Here is a 21,272-nt window from a genome sequence, read left to right as displayed (position 1 = left end):
AGCATTTATCTGTTTTTTTTTTTTTGCACATGAACATCTCTTTACATTTTCTATTTATTAATAGTGTGTATTTATTATTTTTAAAAGATAATAAATTAAAAAGGGGGAACTATTACTGAAAAGTATCAAATTACATGAATCAGGGTACACTGAAAAATTGAATTGGATCATTCTGTTTTTTTCTTTTATTTTTATTGTTATTAAATTGATCACATATTCAGCCATCAATTATTATTATTATTAATCAAATAAAAGCTAAAAAATGAAACAATTAAAACAGATATGTGTCTCATGGCTCTCTGGGTTAAAATGCAATTTGGCAATATCTCAATTTTTTTATTCTTCTGTATCGACATCCTGTTGTTGACAACATTACGTTGTTTAATAATGTTCAACAATATCAACTACTGCAAAAAATAATGAAACAAGTAGGTTCTCATAATTTAATTATATTTAATTATAATTAAATGTAGTCGATAAATACGTTTGACGAAATTAAAATAATACTAATAAATAAATATGAACGGCATTCGTCATGGAGCAAAGTTTAACGGGTGTGAATCAAATAACTTTAATGTCAAACACCGATGACAAATGTCATAATTGAGAGGGGTTTCATGTCAATGGTGTCAAGAAACTGCGCGTGAAGAATCCGGAAGCTGATGAGATGTTCAAACAAAGCGCCTGTCGCGGATGCTCAAAGTGAGCGCACAGATTGAGAGGGGCGGGGACCCTCTGCCGCTCCCGGACTGCTTGCAAGGGTCATTTAGCATAGCGATCTTGTAAATATTGGGGAATTTAGCCAGCTATAAAATCCGGGGAGGAGGCGGCATGGGGCGAGAGGATGCAAGCCTCGAATTAACAGATACTGCGTTTCAGGAAGTGCAATGGTGTGTTAAATTAAATGCAGCTGGTGAAAAAGCAGGGCATATATTTTATTTTAAACGATGAAAGATTGAGAGTTATTATTTTTAGCTTCTTTTTTTTTTAGAGCCCACTATTCATCAATGACATTCCCTTAAGGGGTTTATATATTTTAAAAGTGGTTGAATAATTAACAAGAATCAATCTTAAAATGATAACAATATCCCGATAACAGAATATTTTATGCTTTTGTTGGTGATGACAAAATCCTGTTAAAGGGCGAAATCCAAAGGCGAAAGCAAAGACACGTATCGTTTGTGCAGCGCAAAATTAATATAAATTGGCTAATTAATATTTTTTATAATTATAACGTGTACAATATTTACAGTCCGGCTAAATCCAAAATCTCCGGGTAACATCAAACAATTCTAGTACCAAATTAAAGTAGCCTACTAAATATATTAAAATATTTTCAGCTAAAAACCTATTAACTCGAAGAAAACGGGTTAGCCTTAAAAGTTTTCCTTATAAGACAGGAACGGTGAACCAATCCATCTAAACAAACGCTGAAAGAAAGGGGCTTCTAAAACGATCGATTGTTTAATTAAAGATGCTGAAGCCTGTCAACCAGCAGAATGCTGAACTCAGAAATGTGACTTACAGCGGAGCTGCATGCGTTTTAATGAAGCGCTCTGTAATTGCATTTGCATCCTGACTGACGCGGTCTGACACGTTGAAGTGAAATATGTAACCGACTTTGGATTAACATTTCACACGTTTAATGCACGCTGTCAGGAGAAGAAATCCATAGTCCATCAGACAAAGAATTTCTGCCAGAGCTAAAAACAGTATCGACAAGGCAAACTCAACATTTTTAAATGAAAAATACGTATATGATTTTAAATAGTTCAGATGGTTGAATAAACTTAAAAAATGCAATACAAATAAATCATCAAGACCGACACTCGTTTGGAAAACTGATGTATTTGAGTATTAGAGTAAAGAATTACAGTATCGTAGTTGTTAGTAGGTATTAAACTGTAGCGAAACTGGGCCCTAAAAGATCTTCCAACGTTTCAAGAAAGTGCATGTAACAGTCCATATATATATATTTATATAATATTTATAAAAACACTATCATCATTTTTCCCCTGGCCGAGATGGACCTTGTCTTCGAGTAAGACTATGTACAATTGCTGTAATGGAATTTGTTGCTCCACATCCGAGAGAGAGAATAAAAAAATGTATAGGGCGCTTCAACACATGAAGTGCAGTAGATGTCAAACAAAGACGCTAGTACCTAGCAGCAGTTTGAAAGCCCAGCAACACCTCAAAGATCACACAAGGCATTTTTCCCCTCCCATTCGTAAGTGTGTGGACCTCTTCATGTCGACATCTAACAACCGTTTATTCTTTGTATCCTATAAGCACACATAAAGAGTGAGAACTGAATGTAGTAAAAAGCCAAATGAAAATATTAAGGTCTAAATAAACAGCTGAGGTGAAAACTTTTTTTTTTTTTTGTACTTTTCTTTTTTTTTTCTTTTTAACTTCTAAGACAGAGAGAAAAGGACTAACCTATGTCCCTGGATTTATGAAATGTTGATACTTCTCAGAGGAAAGATTCTACACAGCTTGTAAACCATCTAGCACAGATAAGTGTACAGTATTTACAGCCTTATGTTGCACTTTTTAAGCTCTAAATCATTACACGAACATCAAGTTCTGTTAACACATACTACAGATAGAAAATAATTTAATGCCATGGTGAAGTCTTCTACCAAGGAAAGCTAAGTGTCAAAAGCAAACTTTAAAACACTCATACAGATTCACTCTGCTGATAAAACAGAAAATAACATAAAAACGAAGTAACTGTTAATATTTCCACTTGGTTTTTCAAGCAAGGTTATAATCACTAATAAATAAGCTCCATAAAACTATAACATGTTGTACATTGTACAAAAAAAGCATGTTCTTTTCAAACTCGTCTTCATAAAGTCTTCATGGCAAGCAAAAGCTGATAGTTTTTTTTCTTCTTGCTTTTCATTCTTTCTTTCATGGACACATATATGGGAGCATGTGTGTGCCAGTTTAAGAGTGTATATTTGTTCATGAGCGCAACAAAAACTATTCTCTAGTTGGTCACTATCTCCTTGTCCTCCATGAAGCGTGTGAAGCGGAAGTGAGTCCCGTTCTCGGTGTTGGCCATTTTCTCTAGGCCAGCCAGAGCAGGATTGGGCTCAGAGTTATGCAGCTTTTCCATGCTGCCTGTCAAGCCTCCGATCGGAGAACTGCCCCCGTTGCCCACACTCCCTGACAGTGGAGGGGGCAGGCCTCCATTCTGGATCACAGAGATCTCGTTGGTCTTCATGGCCAGGCCGTTAGAAAAAGCAGCGGCATACTGATTCCAGAAGCTGGTTGGGTCTCCGTTTCCAGCCCTACCAGTTAGGTCCTTTTGGAAGAGCTCAGGGAACTTTACAGGGTTTGTGCCCAGGAAAGCCATGGGACCATCTACTGAGAGCCTGCGACCACGCCGTGCAGGAGCACTGTTCCACATGTGGGTACCCATATGCACCTAGTGAGAGAGAGAGAGAGAGAGAGAGAGAAGGAAGTGGAAGCAAAGTGATTAAAGAGTATAAAAACAATGAAGCAGTCGAGCTACAATGTTTAAAATTTGGAAACATTAAAATGAATAACACATGAGATGATGCAATGGAAAAAGAGGACCAGTATAATAATTAGTATTAAAATAGGCCCACTGGAAGCAGCATTTGTCTAATTATTAAAACAAGGTTAAAATGTTGTAAAGTTCACTCAGTGAGAATGGTGGTCTGCATATAAAACAAAGGGCCTGTGGTAGACGTGTGTTCTGAGAAAATTGCACTGTCCACTTTCATTGTGCTGGACAGTATTGTATCTGACAGTTGCCCCCAGTTCACCCTTGAAGCATGCAACACATTCAGGAATGTTCAAAAAATAACCATTTTTAATTGTCGCAACACTTAGTGTAGCATTGAACATATGAGGTGTAAATTTTCTCATCTTTATGCTACTTTTGCTATTTTCAAAGCTCAGAAATGATTTATTGATCCCCATTCCCAATGTATATGACAATGTTTTCAAACTGATAGTGTTTAATGCATTGCAAATTCATTATTCATTTTTTATATCAATACTTTATGCAGTGAAATCAGACATCTGAAAATTAATTTTCAATTTCATACTTCGCTAAAAGAGTACCTACTTATTTATTCAGAGGGAAATTTATAGTTTGATTAGGGCTGTGCAAATAATCAAATGCGATTTTCATGCGCACCTCGTCAGTAACGCCGGTTCTGTGATTAGTAGTAAATCTCCAGCACGTGTTTTCAGACAGAGCGGCATTTAATACACAGAGCCGTAAATCACTGACAAGCTACGCAAAATCACATTCAAAATGGCAGGCGATTCATTGCCGATTATGAACGCGTTTTTGCGTAGCTTGTCAGTGACCTACGGCTCTGTGTAGTAAATGCCGCTCCATCTGAAAGCACGTGCTGGAAATTTACTACTAATCACAGAAATGGCTTTACTGACGAGATGCGCATGAAAATCACATTCGATTATTTGCACAGCCCTAAGTTTGATATTTACATTTCTTCCTGAAAATTATGCCTATTGCGAGTCACATTTCACACAAAGTAGTGCAATCACATATCCATATAAAACCCCCAGGATTCTGTTTATCTGTGTGCTTGGCCTTTTTATTTATTGCGATCAAAGATAAACTCTGGAAAAATAGTTAGCGTGCCACTGCTAAGGGTGGTTACCGCTGGTAACTGTGGTTAAGGCCTGTTAAGTGAAGCATTCTTGGCTTTGTTCTACCAATTTCAAGTTCAGGTTTCAGCCCAATATTCATATTAATTGGATGACTCAACATTTCCACTTCCTCTTTATTAGTTCTGTATACTTTCTTTATAATTGTATACTTTCTGTATAATTCCTTTATGCATGCTTGTGCTTTTCACTTTCCCCCTTTATTATTCACAAAGCATTCTACTTATTTTCCCTCATCAATACTTGTTTATATGATCAATCCCTATTTTGGCTGGCTTTTCACAAACATGAATAACAAAATAACATCAAGTAAAAAGTTCAAATAACGTATTTCATAAAAAAACAGAGAAAATAATTTTCTTCTTATATACAGCAGTAATTACCTTGAGATTTCCTTTGGTGGTAAATGCTCGTCCACAGATTGTGCAAGCAAAGGGCTTCTCTCCCGTATGGGTTCTCTCGTGGATTTGCAGGGCACTGGAGGAGGAGAATGTCTTCCCACAAGTGTTACAGTAGTGCTGCTTAGGCGTCCTCCGTGGTGGGGCGGCCGAAAGTACTGGAGAGGTGGAAGCAGATGAGGTCACCAGTGCTGGGGGCAAGTCTTTTACTTCAGGTTGAAGGCCATGCAGAAAGCCATTGACCTCAGCCTTCATCATTGACGACAAGGGTCCAACAGATAGAAGCGATGGAGTTGGGCTGGAGGCAAGACTGGTGTTAGGCTCAAAGAGCTGGGAGGGCAAATCTCGCATCTGGTGGGTCAGCATATGTTGCTTCAAGTTCCCCTTGGTGGAAAAGCCCCGGTTGCATGCTGTGCAAATGAACGGTCTCTCTTTGGTATGGCTTCGGTAATGGATGTCCAAGGCACTCTGGCAGGCAAACATTTTGCCACAGATGTCACATGCTGTATTCTTCAAGGTGCATCGCTCACGGAAGGGGAAAAGCATGCTAAGAGGATCTTTTGATGAGTTAATTGAAGTAAGATCCAGAGCTCCAGGACTGTGAGAATGAGACTGCATGAGACCCGCACTAATGTAGTCCAATGACAATGCCCTCTGCTGCCGGTCCTCCAGACTAGGAGACTTCTGCTGTTGGATAGTACCATTAGAGGGTGATGGAGCTTGCATGGAAGAGGTAGATTCAGAGACAGCTGGACTTCCGGCACTTTGGCTTTCGATGTCGCCTCCAAGAGAAGAGGAGTCATTTGTGAGTCTGTCTCCTTCCATTACTCCGTTCTCCAGTAATTTCCCTTGGTCACACTGCACTTCTTCTTCTGCTCCCTGATTGGCACTCTTCTCCTGGCTCTCCATGCCTAATGACTCCTGTGGAGTAGGGGATGAACAGAGGCTGTCTTGAGATGCATCAACTGACTTTGGTGTGTCTGGAATGCTGCTGTCTGGTCCATCCTCGATTCCTTCCATGTTTTCATCAGAGAAGTTTTCAAGATCATCAAAGTTTCTTTCATCGAATGAGCCAGCATCGGATCCCATGGATTCTGGATAGTTGTCAGGAAGAGGGGTGTTAGGGATCTGGCCACCCATATGCATGCGAATGTGCTGCTGAAGTACCACAGCGTTTGTGAACTTCTTCTGGCAAATAGGACAAGAATGCTGGACCCTCAGTGGCGGCATAGCTCGATGGACGCTGTAATGAGTCTTGAGGTTGCCCTTGGTGGTGAAGGCACGACCACACACTTTACATTTGAAAGGCCTCTCCCCGGTATGTGTGCGGTAGTGCATTTTGAGTGCACTCTGGCAGCTAAGAACACGGTGGCAGATAACGCACTCATTAGGGTCTGTCACTTTCCTGTCGATGTTCTCAACGAGTTGCTGAAGCTTAGATGTTTCTGAACCTTGGAGAGGATCAAGGAGACCCCCGAAAGGAAACTTAGCTTTGAACTGTTCTGACATCAGGGGCATGAGTGGATTAGTGGCCATGGGAGGGCTGTTGGAGGTGGTGTACTCAATGGTACCCTCCACTGCAGAGCTCATGTTTGTCGTTAGATTGGATGAATGGTTGTTTTCTTCAACTTTTTCATATGAGATAGGCAGGGTTGTGCTCCCCCCTTCTTCCAACACATTATCTGTGTTCCTCATAAGTGCATCAGCAGGACCTGAGTCGCTTTTAGCAGAATGAGAAGGGCTGCTTATAGCCATTGAGCTATTATCTTCCTTCTTGATGAATGGAGGCAGGCTTGATATAGTTGGTGGAAGTAACATGCCAACAGAAGATGTCAGAGTAGACAGAACAGGTTTACTATCGAGCCAGCTAGTCACTGGCTTCTCGGGAGGCATAGACATACCATAGGGAATGCCAGTACTCGTAGGAATATTGTCTAGATGTTCTGGTACAGGATATGGGTTCATCTGAATGTGTGGATACTTCTCTTTATGACGCTGAAAATGAACCTTCAAGTTACCGCGGGTGGAAAAGCGGTTGCCACATATGTTGCATTTGTATGGCCTCTCACCTGTGTGAGAACGTAAGTGAATCTGCAAAGCACTGTCACTACCAAACACCTTGCCACAAAACCTGCACTTATGCTTGAAAAACGTTTCCTCAGAGCTACTCTTCGGTTCAAAAGAAGAGACATTAGGTGGCTTGCCTTTTCTTTGCTGAGCAAGTGCAGCCAGTGAGTTGAGATCCTCAACTGTGGTACCGACACTGGGCAGTGCACTGGAAAATATTGGGTTGCCTGGTGGGGGCTGAGGTAGAAGGGTATTAGCCACAGGATTCAATAGGCTTCCCATTGCAAAGGCTGGTGTGGATGACTTCGCCAGTGATGGATTTCCCAACTGAGGATGCAAGCTTCCTGCATTACCTGGCATCTTGTCTGAAGGTGGGGCATTAACTGTAGCTGGCCCTGCTGCTCCAAGGTTTTGAGATGACTCTCCCACACTGGAATTGTTCTGAGGTAGCTGCACAACATTAGCCATCTGTTTCAAACTGCTAATGCTTGCAGACTGGCTAGCTATGCTCTGTGCTAACCCTGCAGCAGCTGCCAACTGCTGAGACAAATGGGAACTAAGAGTGGTTAGTGGGCTAGTACCTGAACCTAAAGTCACAGGGGAAGAACTAGGTGGTGCTTGGAGCTCAGGTGACTGTGAGGCTAGCAGAAGAATCTGGTGACGAATCTGCTCGATGAGCTGTAGCTGATGGATCTGCTGCTGCTGTAGGGCCAAAAGCTGCTCCATGAGGGCTGGCACAGCCACTCTTTGCCCTCCCGCTGCTCTGGTCTCTTGAGAGAACTGGGCTACTGCCACTTTGGTGCTCTGTAGGTTTTCAATAATGACATTGCTGTTGATCATGGAAAAATTACCCAGCTCAGTCAAGTTACCCAGCTGAGGTAGTGAGGCAGAAATTACAGAGTTCCCCAGATTGGACCCAGTGCTGCCCAGAGCTCCATGGCTGCTTCCAACGCCACTGAGTGGGCTGCCACCTGCCATACGTCCACTTCCATCATGATGGGGTGCAGAGACTCCTGACATCTCAGTGTCCATGGCCTCCTCTTTGTCAAGTACGTTCTGCTCCAAAAGGTCGGTCAACTCTGCTTGATCTGTGTTATTAGTTGTATCATTCATCTGCTCATCAGGATTATGAGGAGAGGAGCCTGGGGAGAAGGTTCCGGAAGGAGACACTGGATTTTCATTCACAATTAGAACTAATTGATTCTTAGTGCAATTATTCTGGTGTTGTTCAAGATCCGATAATTCAAAGAACTCTGCGCAACATCTACTGCAGACATAGGCACCCGAGTCTTTACAGGGGGAGTCGTCCGGTTTGGTCTCTGTGTCCCCTGCAGAGGAAAATAAGAGGGGGGAACAGGGGGATTAGTGATTAGAGATGTTTTGTATCTGAAGAAGCAGCTTTATCTGTGCAAATTCTTTTGTTGTTAATCCTCTGTTAATCAGTTTAATGCTTATCCCCCTCATACGTTCAAAAAACAACCATCAAGAAAGAAACAAATACCAAATAACACCAATAAAGTGGCCTCCACACTATGTAGAGCTATGATGAAATAGGATAAGAAAAGAGACAAAATCAATAGCACTTTTACAATATTGCTTAAAAGTGATCTTTGAAGATGTGTATCAAAGTCCCATCAATTCAACCACCTTAGGTAATCATTTTCTTCAGATAATCCATCAAAACATAAAAATACTATGAACTGAGAACAATGGGCCCTAATTAAATTTCATAGAGGGCCATTGATTTCCAATATTTCATACTCCTCAATGTCTACATGTCCACTAGGCACAAATCAACCATTTGAAGGACTTATTAGACTTTCAATTTGCTGTCAACTTTGCTCATTTTCAACCAACTGCAGGCATCTTGGACAGGTTATCCCTGTCACTAAACTAATTTGTATCCAGTCAGCCTGCAATCAGGATCTGACAGGAACAAGTAAGCCTTTGGCATTCAGATTGCTACGCACTCTGCAGTACCACAGAAATTCACTCATACCAGGCTAAGCATGAATGAAGTAATTGCATGATCATCTTAATACAGAGAGTGGTTTTAAAATGATTTGGAATACTAAATAATTATTCAATCAGTAGGAACATTTGTAACTAGTTTTAGGTGATCGTTTATGCAGCGTTATCAATGCAAGCATTTGAATACAAAAAAATAAATAAATAAATAAAAAGTAAACAATTACTGAACATTTGGCTAAGCAAGAAACTCTTTGCTTGATTAAAAGTTTAAGTGTAAGTTTAAGTGTACAGTAATAATATCACATGCCAGAACACATGCTGAATTTTTATTTAATTTATACAGTGGAACAGGTTGGGACTTTTTCTTGAAAATGAACCATAAGCATTTGCAAAAGAAAGCGAGAAAAACTGTTCAGTTCCCTCCCTCCCAGCCCTTTTAGGGCTGTGGCCTTTCTCCAGTTTCCTCATTCTTTCTCACCCCACCTCCTCTCTTTTTGTCCCTCAAAAATCATGCTGTTTAACATACAAGTTGATTTACAAATTGCAATTCTCTATGAGTCCCACTCATTGTGGGGCTTCGCTCTCAACATTTTCATCATCGTGGAGATTCATTTGCAAATGAAACCCCTGCAAGAAGTGTGTCCCAGCCCTGTGGAGAGACAGGATGGCTCCCCATTGTTCCCCAGCATGGGAGTGTCAGAGCAGGGGAGAGGGGCGAGGGCCCAGCCTGCTCATCACGGCTGGCTCTAAAGCAGATCCTGTTTAATTCAGAGATTATCTTCCCCCTGTGTCTCTCTGAGCTGGAACATCAGATAACATTAAAGTTGCCATGACAGTAAAGCCGTGTCTCACACAAACGATGTGTTGTCCAGACGAGAAAAAGTCAAATTTTTTGATGAAAAAATTTTAATATTAAAAGTCTGTTGAGGTGAGGCTAATGAAAGGGAAAAAGTGAATATAGTGAGGGGGTAGTTAAGAAGATCACTTGAGTAGAAATGAAGGATTGATGTGTAAATCATATCATACTGCTTATTAGAACAAATTATTTTTCAAATATAATATAATATATGATACAATATAGTAATATATATGATATTATTTAAAATAATAATAACAAAAATGCACACTAACTGTCAGTTTTTATTTACAGTCATATAATATAATGACAATTCAGTCCAAAAATGAAACCACTTAAATTTATTCATTGCAACCTGTTGAAGATCTTTGTTTTTGGTCAGCAAATTTTAGTCAATTCATCTGATCACAAAATAAAAATACTAACAAAATCTTTTTTCTCTCTTCCTCAGTAAATATGTACCGCAAGAGACTTACTAAAATATGAACATCAGCAAGTCTTTGGAAATAATAAAACAAATAAATAAATTGAGGGGAAAAAAACAATGTAACTTTTGAATATGTATTTGTATCCTTGCAAATGCATATTCAAAAGTTATATCACTGTGGACTATTCAAATTCAAACCTATAATTATTAATTTCAATATAATATTTAGAGATTTAAACAGCACCTTGTTTTCTTAGAAAATACATATTCTAGAAGGTAGACATTTAAACTATTAATTTCCAAAAAATGATTTGACGATCATCAAATGACATGTGAAGTATGAAATAAATTCTTATGACTTATCTGTCCAAAGAGACATTCTGACACAACCTCTGACCTGTAAATAAAGCACGCGCTTTATTCTGCATGCAAACACTGGTACAAATCTAATAAATAAAATTAATTAATTAAAAAAAACATCTGCGTGCCCAAAAATAAATAAAATAGCATTTGAACAAATAAATGAATAAATTTGCATTTTAAATAATTATTTTCAGTCTAAAAAAAAAACAAGATAAGCAAACTGAAATGAATTTTCTCAACTAGAAAAGCATTAATAGTTGAGAATTTAATTATACTCAAACAACAATGTGCAATGGGCAGCTTACAATGCCAGATGTGTGTCTATACGTAGTCACTCTAAAGTACATGAAAAGCAAGAAACGACGCTAGTTTGTGAAAGCTATTGTACACTGTGCACGGCTGTGTGCTGAGCTGTAGATTAGAGAGGCAGAGCTAGTTTTGATGAGAACAGTTCTATACAGTGAGATGGATTTGGGTCATCGTCAGCATGCTACAGAGCAGGTCAAAGATCTCATCCCAAGCAAATCAAGACAGAAAAAAAGAGGGAGAATTGGTGATGTGGTAAGTAAAAAAAGAAAAAAGAATGACTAGAAAAAAAAGAGAGGATAAACATACATGATAATAATTTGTAATGTCTACGTTACTTTTCTCAGCTGCATTGCTGCTCCCACCCAATGAGTTGATCCGTGTGGAAGAAAGGCTGGATTTTCCAACTCCCTTTAGATACAGTTTAACCCTTCTTAGCAACCATCTGGTGGCTACGTTAGAGCTTAACTTGGCCACTACAGGAATGTAAATTTCTCTTTCGAAAGACCAACCATATCTTTTGATCTCGCTGGGCATCAAACTGGTGCTCAAAAGTTGCAATTCACCAAAAAGTGTCCGGATGGCCAAACTCTCTGCCAAAGGTCTTCCACAGCCTTTTCCTTAGCTTGACGTTTCAGAGCGTTTCGCGTATCCTCGTTTGTGATTGGCATTAAAGTTGTTGTAATTCAACCCCTGGATCATTGCAAGCGCACCGTTTCTAACCAAGTCGTTCTTTCCTCAAGGCAGCGGTGTTAAAAGTAGGTCGGTCAACGGAGTTTCGTGCGTAATGGCAACTATCGGCGTCTCGAAAGTCCAAAGAATGTATCAAATGTCCCAAATCAGATTCACCTGATTATTGCCGAACGGGATCAGTTTAATTTCAATATAATATTTAGAGATTTAAACAGCACCTTGTTTTCTTAGAAAATACATATTCTAGAAGGTAGACATTTAAACTATTAATTTCCAAAAAATGATTTGACGATCATCAAATGACATGTGAAGTATGAAATAAATTCTTATGACTTATCTGTCCAAAGAGACATTCTGACACAACCTCTGACCTGTAAATAAAGCACGCGCTTTATTCTGCATGCAAACACTGGTACAAATCTAATAAATAAAATTAATTAATTAAAAAAAACATCTGCGTGCCCAAAAATAAATAAAATAGCATTTGAACAAATAAATGAATAAATTTGCATTTTAAATAATTATTTTCAGTCTAAAAAAAAAACAAGATAAGCAAACTGAAATGAATTTTCTCAACTAGAAAAGCATTAATAGTTGAGAATTTAATTATACTCAAACAACAATGTGCAATGGGCAGCTTACAATGCCAGATGTGTGTCTATACGTAGTCACTCTAAAGTACATGGAAAGCAAGAAACGACACTAGTTTGTGAAAGCTATTGTACACTGTGCATGGCTGTGTGCTGTGCTGTTGATTAGTGAGGCAGAGCTAGTTTTGATGAGAACAGTTCTTTACAGTGTGATGGCTTTGGGTCATCATCAGCATGCTACAGAGCAGGTCAAAGATCTCATCCCAAGCAAATCAAGACAGAAAAAAAGAGGGAGAATTGGTGATGTGGTAAGTAAAAAAAGAAAAAAGAATGACTAGAAAAAAAAGAGAGGATAAACATACATGATAATAATTTGTAATGTCTACGTTACTTTTCTCAGCTGCAGGCGCCTTGCTAGTTGTGACTTCGAAGAGTGAGTTACCGTTCACTCAGAACCTCCTTGTGTGTCCCTTACTATCTTCCACCCGCCCTCAACTTTCCTGCTTTCACTTAGCGTCCCTCCCTCACTTTCTCTCTCAAGCCATAGAAAACTTCCTACTGAACACTAGATGGTGTGCCTGGGAAAGGCTTCTCTGCTGGTCACCGAGCCCTCATCCTCAATTCTTATGACTTGCTCTTAAAAGGACGAGTGTGAGAGGAGACTTGAGAATTTCTGAATCAAATGGTAAATCAAATTTCTGAATCAAAAATTAAATCAGCCACTTCCAAAACTTTCACTACATAAACACTGACAAAATGACGACATTACAAAATACATGTTGTTTGCGATGCTTGTGTGTGTTTTGGAGGGGGGGGACCTCCCTGACAATCTCTCTGGGTGGATGTGTGGCAAATTTGCTGAGGTGAAAGGGGAAAGCAGCCACATTGATCTCAATCCACATCACCCCCCACCTCCTCAACCTCACACACACACACACACACACACACACCAGAAAAAAGTAAGAGTCCCTGTTTGGCTGGCTATAGCACAGCATGGTGGAGGTCAGAGACATGGTACACATGAACAAACCCTGACCTGATCTCTCCTCGCCTCCCCACAGAGGAAGCCTGGCAAAGGTTAAAAAAGCTCTACATCCCACCCTCAGTGACAGGCCAACAGGGACAGACTCCTCACCTCAGTCTAGCCATAATACTGCTTTCTAATACCTCACACAGGCAGCAAAGCATAGGGGGGAATTAGCCTCTCTGCTTTTTCTCAAGTGAGAAGACACCAAGGAAGTTTATCTGTATTTATCAAGACCTGGTTTAAACCAAAGTTTAAGGAAAAAAGTTACCAAGCAATGCTAAGTCATGAAGACAGCAATACATGTCTGAACTGACATAGTCTAAAGGTTATGCCTTTTCCTCTTGCTTTGAATGAGCTGTATTTGGCGAAAATGTGAACTTGGTCAGCTGACAGCGGTTGACAAACACTGCCATTCACGTCTTTATTAAATTGAAAAGGGAACATCCAGCTATGCCATGATTTTGAAAATCTGTTTTCTTTTCCGTTTCTGAAATTCTAGCAGTAATCACATAAAATTTACCTATGAATGAAAGTTACCTTCGGAAGTCAGTCGCCAAACAACTGCTTATGTAAATCTGGGCCTGTTCTTGTATTAATTTTTAATAACAACGAGCTGATTTCTGTATTTCTGTATCTGTATTCGTTCTCTACGAATTAAAAGGGAATAGGCTATGTTAAAATAAGGGGATGTACTTAGTATTGCATCTCAACACACAGAACCGCGAAAATCAGTATTTAAAAAAAAACATAGGCTATAACAAGGAGGGGAAAAACGATTAGGCCTATCACTGATATATTTTCTGTTCTTATAACCAAACATAAACACATTGTAAGTTTAAGGAACGCCTATGAAACTGAAGTTGTGACATCTAAAAGCAACTGGTGTCTATAGCGGCCCATTATCTGCAACGAAAAGCAGTGTATTTTTATTTTATTTATAACCTCAGAAATCAAATGAATTAACGTGAAGAGGAGGAGCGTAAAATAACGTTGCTGTTTACTGCAATATTGAAGAGCTAATAGTCGTGTTGTGCCAGTAATTAATGTTTCTATATGTAGGCTAACATAAAGATTGCCGTAGAACGGTCATTAAATGAACGGTGTGCTATATTTCTATAACTTTCCCGTTTGCATTAACAGTATACTTAGGTCACTTCTGTTCATTCGTCACATGTTCCACAACGGAATATTGAAAATGGATTTGACTAAAAGCTGAATAAAAAATAAACTGAAGAAAGTTATTTGGATCTAGTTTCGATATGAAACAAAATCCTTACCTCTTCAAAGGTCCCATTCTAATCAGAAACATGATAGCCTACTAAACGCTGAGTTAAGCAAGCGATAGGAGACTTCCTCCGAAACACCTCGTTTTAAAACAGCTCAAGTAAGACACTTTACTGATCAGAATGTTCAGTATGCCCTTTAAATTCTTGTTATAGCTCGATGGGACGTGAGACGGCTTTTGATAAATGCCGTTCAAAAGTAGTAAAACAAGAATAGGCTTACAATTTGTAGTCAATGACTGTTACAAAACCTAGTCACTGCCTGGCTGACTTCAGAAACAGAAAGGTGCAAACACTAAAAACTATTAAATTAAATGACTACATTTAGTAGGAGAGCATTTTAGAAAAAAAAAGAATCATTCATATAGAATTAGGCTTGTTATAGCCTATCGTTATTTTACATGTTCAAAGAAAATAATAATTCTATAATATAGCCTATTCATACATATTTTGCACTCTTATTTGTAGCTCGAAAAACATATGTGTAGTAAATGTACGTTTTAAAAGATGACAAGGCACTGTATGAAAGATGAGTTTGGTCACAGTGTGGGACAGTGTGTGTCCGAAAGCTACATGGCACGGGCTACTAGCAAGTCAGCTCTTGATCATAAAGCTGAATTAAAAGCAGACGAACGAGATTACATATTGGTGTACGTTTTCGATACCCCTCTATTGTACAAGAAGGTTTAGCAAAATTAATGACGCAAAAAGTTTAAATTATATAAGTGTGAAGTCATAATGGAAAAGCTCGATTACATGAGATTGTGATTTCGTTGTCCGATCGTCCATAACTACATGCTACTCAGTTTGATTGTGCTTACTCTTTACATATTACAGTTTTATAAGAGTTGGAAATACTGGGGGGAAATATTTTTTAAGAAAATAAGTTTCGCCGACGTCTCCTCCACATTTAAGGTCGCATGACATAATTTTCGATAACGGAGTGAGATAGGCACAGCTGGTCACTGAGATAGCATGGTGTAAAACTACATACAAAAGAAAAATAATCGTCTCATATTTCTTCTGTCTGGGTTTTGGCGTTGCTGAATTCTAGAGATGCACTATCCTACAGAAGAGGGGAGGAGGGGGAAAAGCTGAAACCATGCGAATCCCCACTTGTGTGGGCAACTTAAACGGGCCAGAACAAAACTAATTCTATGAGAATTAGTGGTGAATTTTGTAAAAATCTTTCATAATAAAATGAAACGCGAACTTCACCTATATTATAACATACTTTCCTTCAAAAGTCAGCTTGAGACCAGCTTTAAAATAAAAACACACACATGAGAATGGTAGGCTATAAAGGGATTCTGAGAAGAATCACAGACCTAGATGAAAACGTGGTTTTGTTCGTTTCGAGTGGTCTAAAACTTTTCAGCTGTAACTACTTAATAGACCTCTTACAGCGAGTCCCTTCAGTAGCACAAATATATAAATGTATCAATTCCTTGTCTGAGTTAAAAAATAAAATAAAAAATAAAAAAAACATGGGGGAGGCACATTAAATATTACGTTAAAACAAAAATAATCAAAATAAAAGTAGAATAAAAGCAGCGCGAGTTTATGTGTGTAATAAGGGCTTGAACTCACCATTGTGCTCGGTTAGGACCAACTGCGAGTCGGACTGGAAATGCTGCGGCTTCGCTTGTTTCCTCCGCGACATGCTGGCTCACGCATCAGCCACGAAAGAATAAAAAAATTCTATAAAATCTGCTAAAAATTACGGGCCCCACCCCTCTGTTATTCTATTGGTCACTGCTCTGTTCTATCATAACTCGCGCTCCTTGTCCCTCTCAGTCTCGCACCCACCTCTCCTTCCCACTCTCACTCTCTCACCGCGCGACTGAGAGACAGAGGAAGCGCTCGGGCTTCACAGCGAACCGCTTCGGCTATGCGAATGCAACAAACTAGCCTGTTTGAAATTAATTTGGCAAAACAATTTTAGCTTTTTATCTTTCGAGGCGGTGACCGAGAAGACAGTCCTCATTGAATAAATCTTTAGTGCTAAAATGTTAGAAGTCGCACAAAAGTAAAAAATCTGGAAATCATCAAGAATGTCTTTGGAAACAAGTATATTTAGGAATCGATTTAAGCTGGATTAAAAAAAAACGAACTCTCTTTAAACAGTTTGCTCTTTTGACGGGGACATGTGCTTTGTCACTTTGACATCTTTTGATTTTTTTATTTTTTAAATGTGCAATAATCAAAAATTAATTTGGATTAAACATGACAAAAAACTAAATTACATATGAAATAAGAGGAAAAAATACGACAAATTTAATTTGCTTCAAAATTTTCCCCAAGTGCTATAGCTGATAATAGGCTAATTAGCTATCTTCTGAAACAGTTGCATATTTATTTTTTTAAAGTGAGAATTACATATTTAAAATTTTCAACAGCCTACGTATGCAAAAACCAATGTGTTTTAAAGATTTCACATGCGTAAAAACAAAATTGACATTATCATTCCAAACGTAGTTATCTGTCCATGTTACTTTACGTTGTTATACAAAATCCTGTCTCATTTGAAACGATTATATTTTAATAATAATAATAATATTAGTTATCATATTTATGAATAGGCAGTGTTTTAAAGAAAAGATATTCCCCTCTGATTGCACTGGAGCGACCTGCAAAGCGGAAGATTTATGCCCTGGAAAAGACAAACGAAGCTATCAGTCTAGCTGATTTTGAGAAATGAAGATAATAACGTTACTATAGGTGATGTCTCGGATGCCATTATTTCTCACTGAATATTTAACGAACTGCTGCCGGCGAGATGGATCAGGTCCTATAGCGTCAGCTATCTATACTTAAGGCGACTGTTATTTACTTATTAATGAAAGAAGAGAGGAGTAAACGGACGACGTGTACTTTTGGTTGAGAAAAAATGATATACGGAGGAGAAATCAATATACTACTTACCTTTAAAGCACATCAGATTATGGCTGTGTTTTAAAGGTATTTATATTGTTTTATTTCTAGCCTATAACGTATTCCCACCTGTCCACATTAATTGCATGAACATTTTTTTTCCCGAAAAAAAATTCGTCACATGACTAATTCTTTCTTTCTTTCTTTCTTTCTTTCTTTCTTTCTTTCTTTCTTTCTTTCTTTCTTTACTACATCTTTTAAACAATTATGAAAGTCCAGACAAGGCAACAACACCTGCAAATCATATCGTGTCATAAATGCAGGGATACGGACTGTAAGAAGGGGGCAATATTGTGATGTCCCCGGTGAGAGGATCGATGCTCGGTTAATTGATGTGAGTGTTGGTGTGGGGCTGTAAACACGCTGATTTGCAGCTCAGCCGAGCGCGAGACGCTATAAATGAGATTCCCCGCGCGCGCTCGGACAATCACCGCGTGAATGACACTAACGGCGAGAAATTTGGGCTGTGACTCGAGAGAAGTCAGGGGTGCACCACGAGAATGGGGGTAGGGGTTAAGTGAAAGTGCTCAAACACTCCCTCCCTCCATCTATTATGCCGCGGCAATTAATTGGCAGGGCTGACAAAAGGTTTGGAAATATTATTTGGGTGACACCGCGTTGCAGATGCGCACGAGTTACATTTTAAAGTTAGACATCTTCCTTAGACACGAGAACATTTATTACGACCATCAGAATATGAACTATGTCAATCTTTAAGATAACGTTTATCTTATATTGAGCAAAGAAAAAGTCAGGGCTCTTTTCTAGAGCGCAGATGCTCGCGCTCACTTGGGGAGTCACGCGCTAATCGATAAGAAGCATATAGCAGCGGGTGCGCGTGGGGTCATCATTCACCATTATCACTGACAACCGATAATTGATCATTCCACAGAAACAGAGGGCGTTTGACCGCATAATTGAATAGCATAAGCAGTATGGATGATGTTTTTTTTCGCCTTTGCGTTCGTGGACGCCACACATCACCGTTTTATGTCTTTTATCTCTTTTAAAAGAGCTCCTTTTTGTAGCCGAGTTCAACATGTAGCTTTCAGTGAGGAGCTGAACTGCTGCAGGCTCTGCGTGGAGAATTACAAACAGTTGGATCACACTTTGAATAGGATCAAGTCGAAACAGTGGCGAATGCGAAGAAGGACCTTATGAAATGTTAAACTTCTTGTCATTGTCATTGTCTAAAGCGCGTTCTCTCTGCATCCTCCTAACTGTTGAGCTATAAATAAAAGATGTTTCTCTTCACTCCTTCCTCTTGAGGAATTTGATGCTGCTTTTTTTTATCAGGCTGATTTACACACTGCCTGTTGGAGGTATAGACGCACTACTGTTTAAGCCCCGTTTATCCACGTTCTCGATCGCTTCTTGCAGGACAAGAGTGGAATGCAAAACGCAGTGCGGGGCATTCACAGTTTTGGGGACAAAATACAAGTAACGGAAGAATCTCGAATTTGAATTATGATTACGAATTATTTCTTGTTCTTTAGAAAGTGGACAAAGTTTAACTGTTGTAAATTGTGATCTTGTCTCCATGGCAGGCGTGATGATCATGTCAAGCGGCAGACAGTCGCCTCCTGATGACATCTACCATCTGTTATCAACAGATGACGGGGATTATTGCAGCCACCGAGGCATTTTTCTAATGTGTTACGTTCCAGACCTCAGGGTGTGAATGCTTTATATTACAAATAAATACCATATAGTTTATTTAGCTCAGCTGCTGCTCTCTGTCATAAATCAATAGTTAACTGAACTTATGTGATCAATATTGAAATAGATTTCTATTTTATTATGCAAATAACTTTCATTTGCTTCATTTAATTAAAGTAAAGAACAACAGAATAGGCTGCTTCAAATATATCATACTGATTTCAAGTATGACTAAACATTTTATATATAGCTACATGCATAATATATAACATTTAAATTCAGCTTTTTTTACTGTACATACAGATAATATATAAACAAAAGGAGAAGTGTCAGAAATGTTTAAAACGTTTAAAAAACTTAGATGATTCATAGATAAGGCATAAGATCATAAATTAAGAGATCATTGTGGAGCTATTGTCCTCTAGTGAACCCACCCTCCCACTACCACAAATACAAGCTCACAGCTAACATTTGATCCAACATAGGCTTTACCTCTGTAATTGTTGCAGTCTCTCCACATCAATAGACTATGTTTGTTTTTGCATTGTCATAGACAGAACTGTTCTTGCTCTCTGCCTTTCTCCTGAGAAAACATGTATTAAAAAAAAAGAATAAAAAAAAGTTGTTTACAAGAAAGGAACTTTATGCTACTAATAGTGAAGAATCAATAAAAAATGATCAGTGAATTCAGTGACCACCTCAGTCACATGAAATGTGCTCAACCACTGTAAAAGCTCAAAATAGTGAAAAAAGAACACCACAGCACAAATTAAAGAAAAGAGATGTAGCTGTTGCATGCTCAGATGTCCTGATTTTTCATTACACATACTTCCAACAAGCATCTAGCTGTTTGGGAAAGAGAATTTCAGTGTAGAGTTACAAGAGGATGGTCATGGGGAGGTCTTACGTTGTGTCCATGTGTGCATAAGAATGTGTGTGAGATGGAGCAAAAAAGAAAGAGATGTCTGTAGACCTCTCTTATCTTCAGAAAAGGTTGAATTAGTGATTCATGACTAGTTATGTCACAATTTATTCTGGCTTCAACACATAGATAACACAGTAAAAACAGCACATTCTTGTATTCATCTAAAATGATGCAAATGTACAATATCAATCAATCCTACTTTTGTGATTCTGCACATTTGACATGTTGAATTCATCCTATTTGAACACTGAAAAACAAAGAAAAAGTAAATATATATTACATAACATAAATAATTGTAAGAATGCTTACCCTAAAACAAAATGACCACTTTAGTCAAAACATGCATGCTCTGTTTCAGCTTAGGTGTGAAAACTCTCACTTACAAACAAAAATCTCCATTAGTTGTACTTAGGGTTAGTTTAACAAACTAACAGAGCAGAGCTGATGGCGACTGGCCTAGATGAATCACATCCACTTCTCTTATGACAATGATGAATGGTATTTGGAGTAAGAGCTCTTCAGCATGTTGTAGTGTTAGAGGGAGATTATTTTGACACATTTCACCTAAAATTTGAAAGACAGAAGGACAAATTCCACCTTGTAAATAATCTTAAAGAAACCACACATAAAACATGGTAAGCAAATTGATTAAATAACTTAAAAAAAACCTTAAAATGTACAATTTATACACACTGTTCCTAGACGTTAGAGAAACTTTGCCTGAACACATATATGTGCACAGACATACTCACAGATTCAGAGTGAGTCAGTGTAAAAACAAGGAGAAAGAGTATGACTACAGAGCTGCTTATGCTTTAAATAATATATAAATCACTACTAAGCCTGGGAGTCATGTGAACAGATTAATAAACGAGTAACTAGAAGCAAAAAGAGAAACAGCACATAATTGACTTTAAAAATTGTTTTAAAAAGGATGACCATATCACTTTTGGCTTAAGTGATATTTTCAGCCTGTAAAAACAGATTAAAAAAATCCCTCTGTTTCCGCATGAACTTTATGATATGATTTTATTATTGTTGAGTGGTTGAGAAATTTCCAGCACATTTCAGGAATGAGTGTAATGTTTAGGAA

General features: G+C 38.5%; 1 protein-coding gene across 1 annotated transcript; it reads right to left on the bottom strand.

Moving 5' to 3' along the window:
* Positions 1–2,016: 2,016 nt before the first annotated feature.
* On the bottom strand, positions 2,017–16,381 carry LOC107696704 (sal-like protein 1). The gene is made up of 3 exons (XM_016497171.1): positions 16,252–16,381; positions 5,064–8,473; positions 2,017–3,439 (listed from the first exon to the last, which is right to left on the bottom strand). Exons 1-3 carry the CDS (start codon positions 16,322–16,324, stop codon positions 2,999–3,001), a joined length of 3,924 nt encoding a protein of 1,307 aa, XP_016352657.1. The 5' UTR covers positions 16,325–16,381; the 3' UTR covers positions 2,017–2,998.
* Positions 16,382–21,272: the final 4,891 nt, after the last annotated feature.

The sequence above is a fragment of the Sinocyclocheilus anshuiensis genome, unplaced genomic scaffold, assembly GCF_001515605.1.
Source record: "Sinocyclocheilus anshuiensis isolate Anshui unplaced genomic scaffold, SAMN03320099.WGS_v1.1 scaffold354, whole genome shotgun sequence".
Classification (NCBI taxonomy): domain Eukaryota; kingdom Metazoa; phylum Chordata; class Actinopteri; order Cypriniformes; family Cyprinidae; genus Sinocyclocheilus; species Sinocyclocheilus anshuiensis.
The sequence above is the reverse complement of the archived record's forward strand: the minus strand, read 5'-3'. Positions and strand labels throughout refer to the sequence as shown.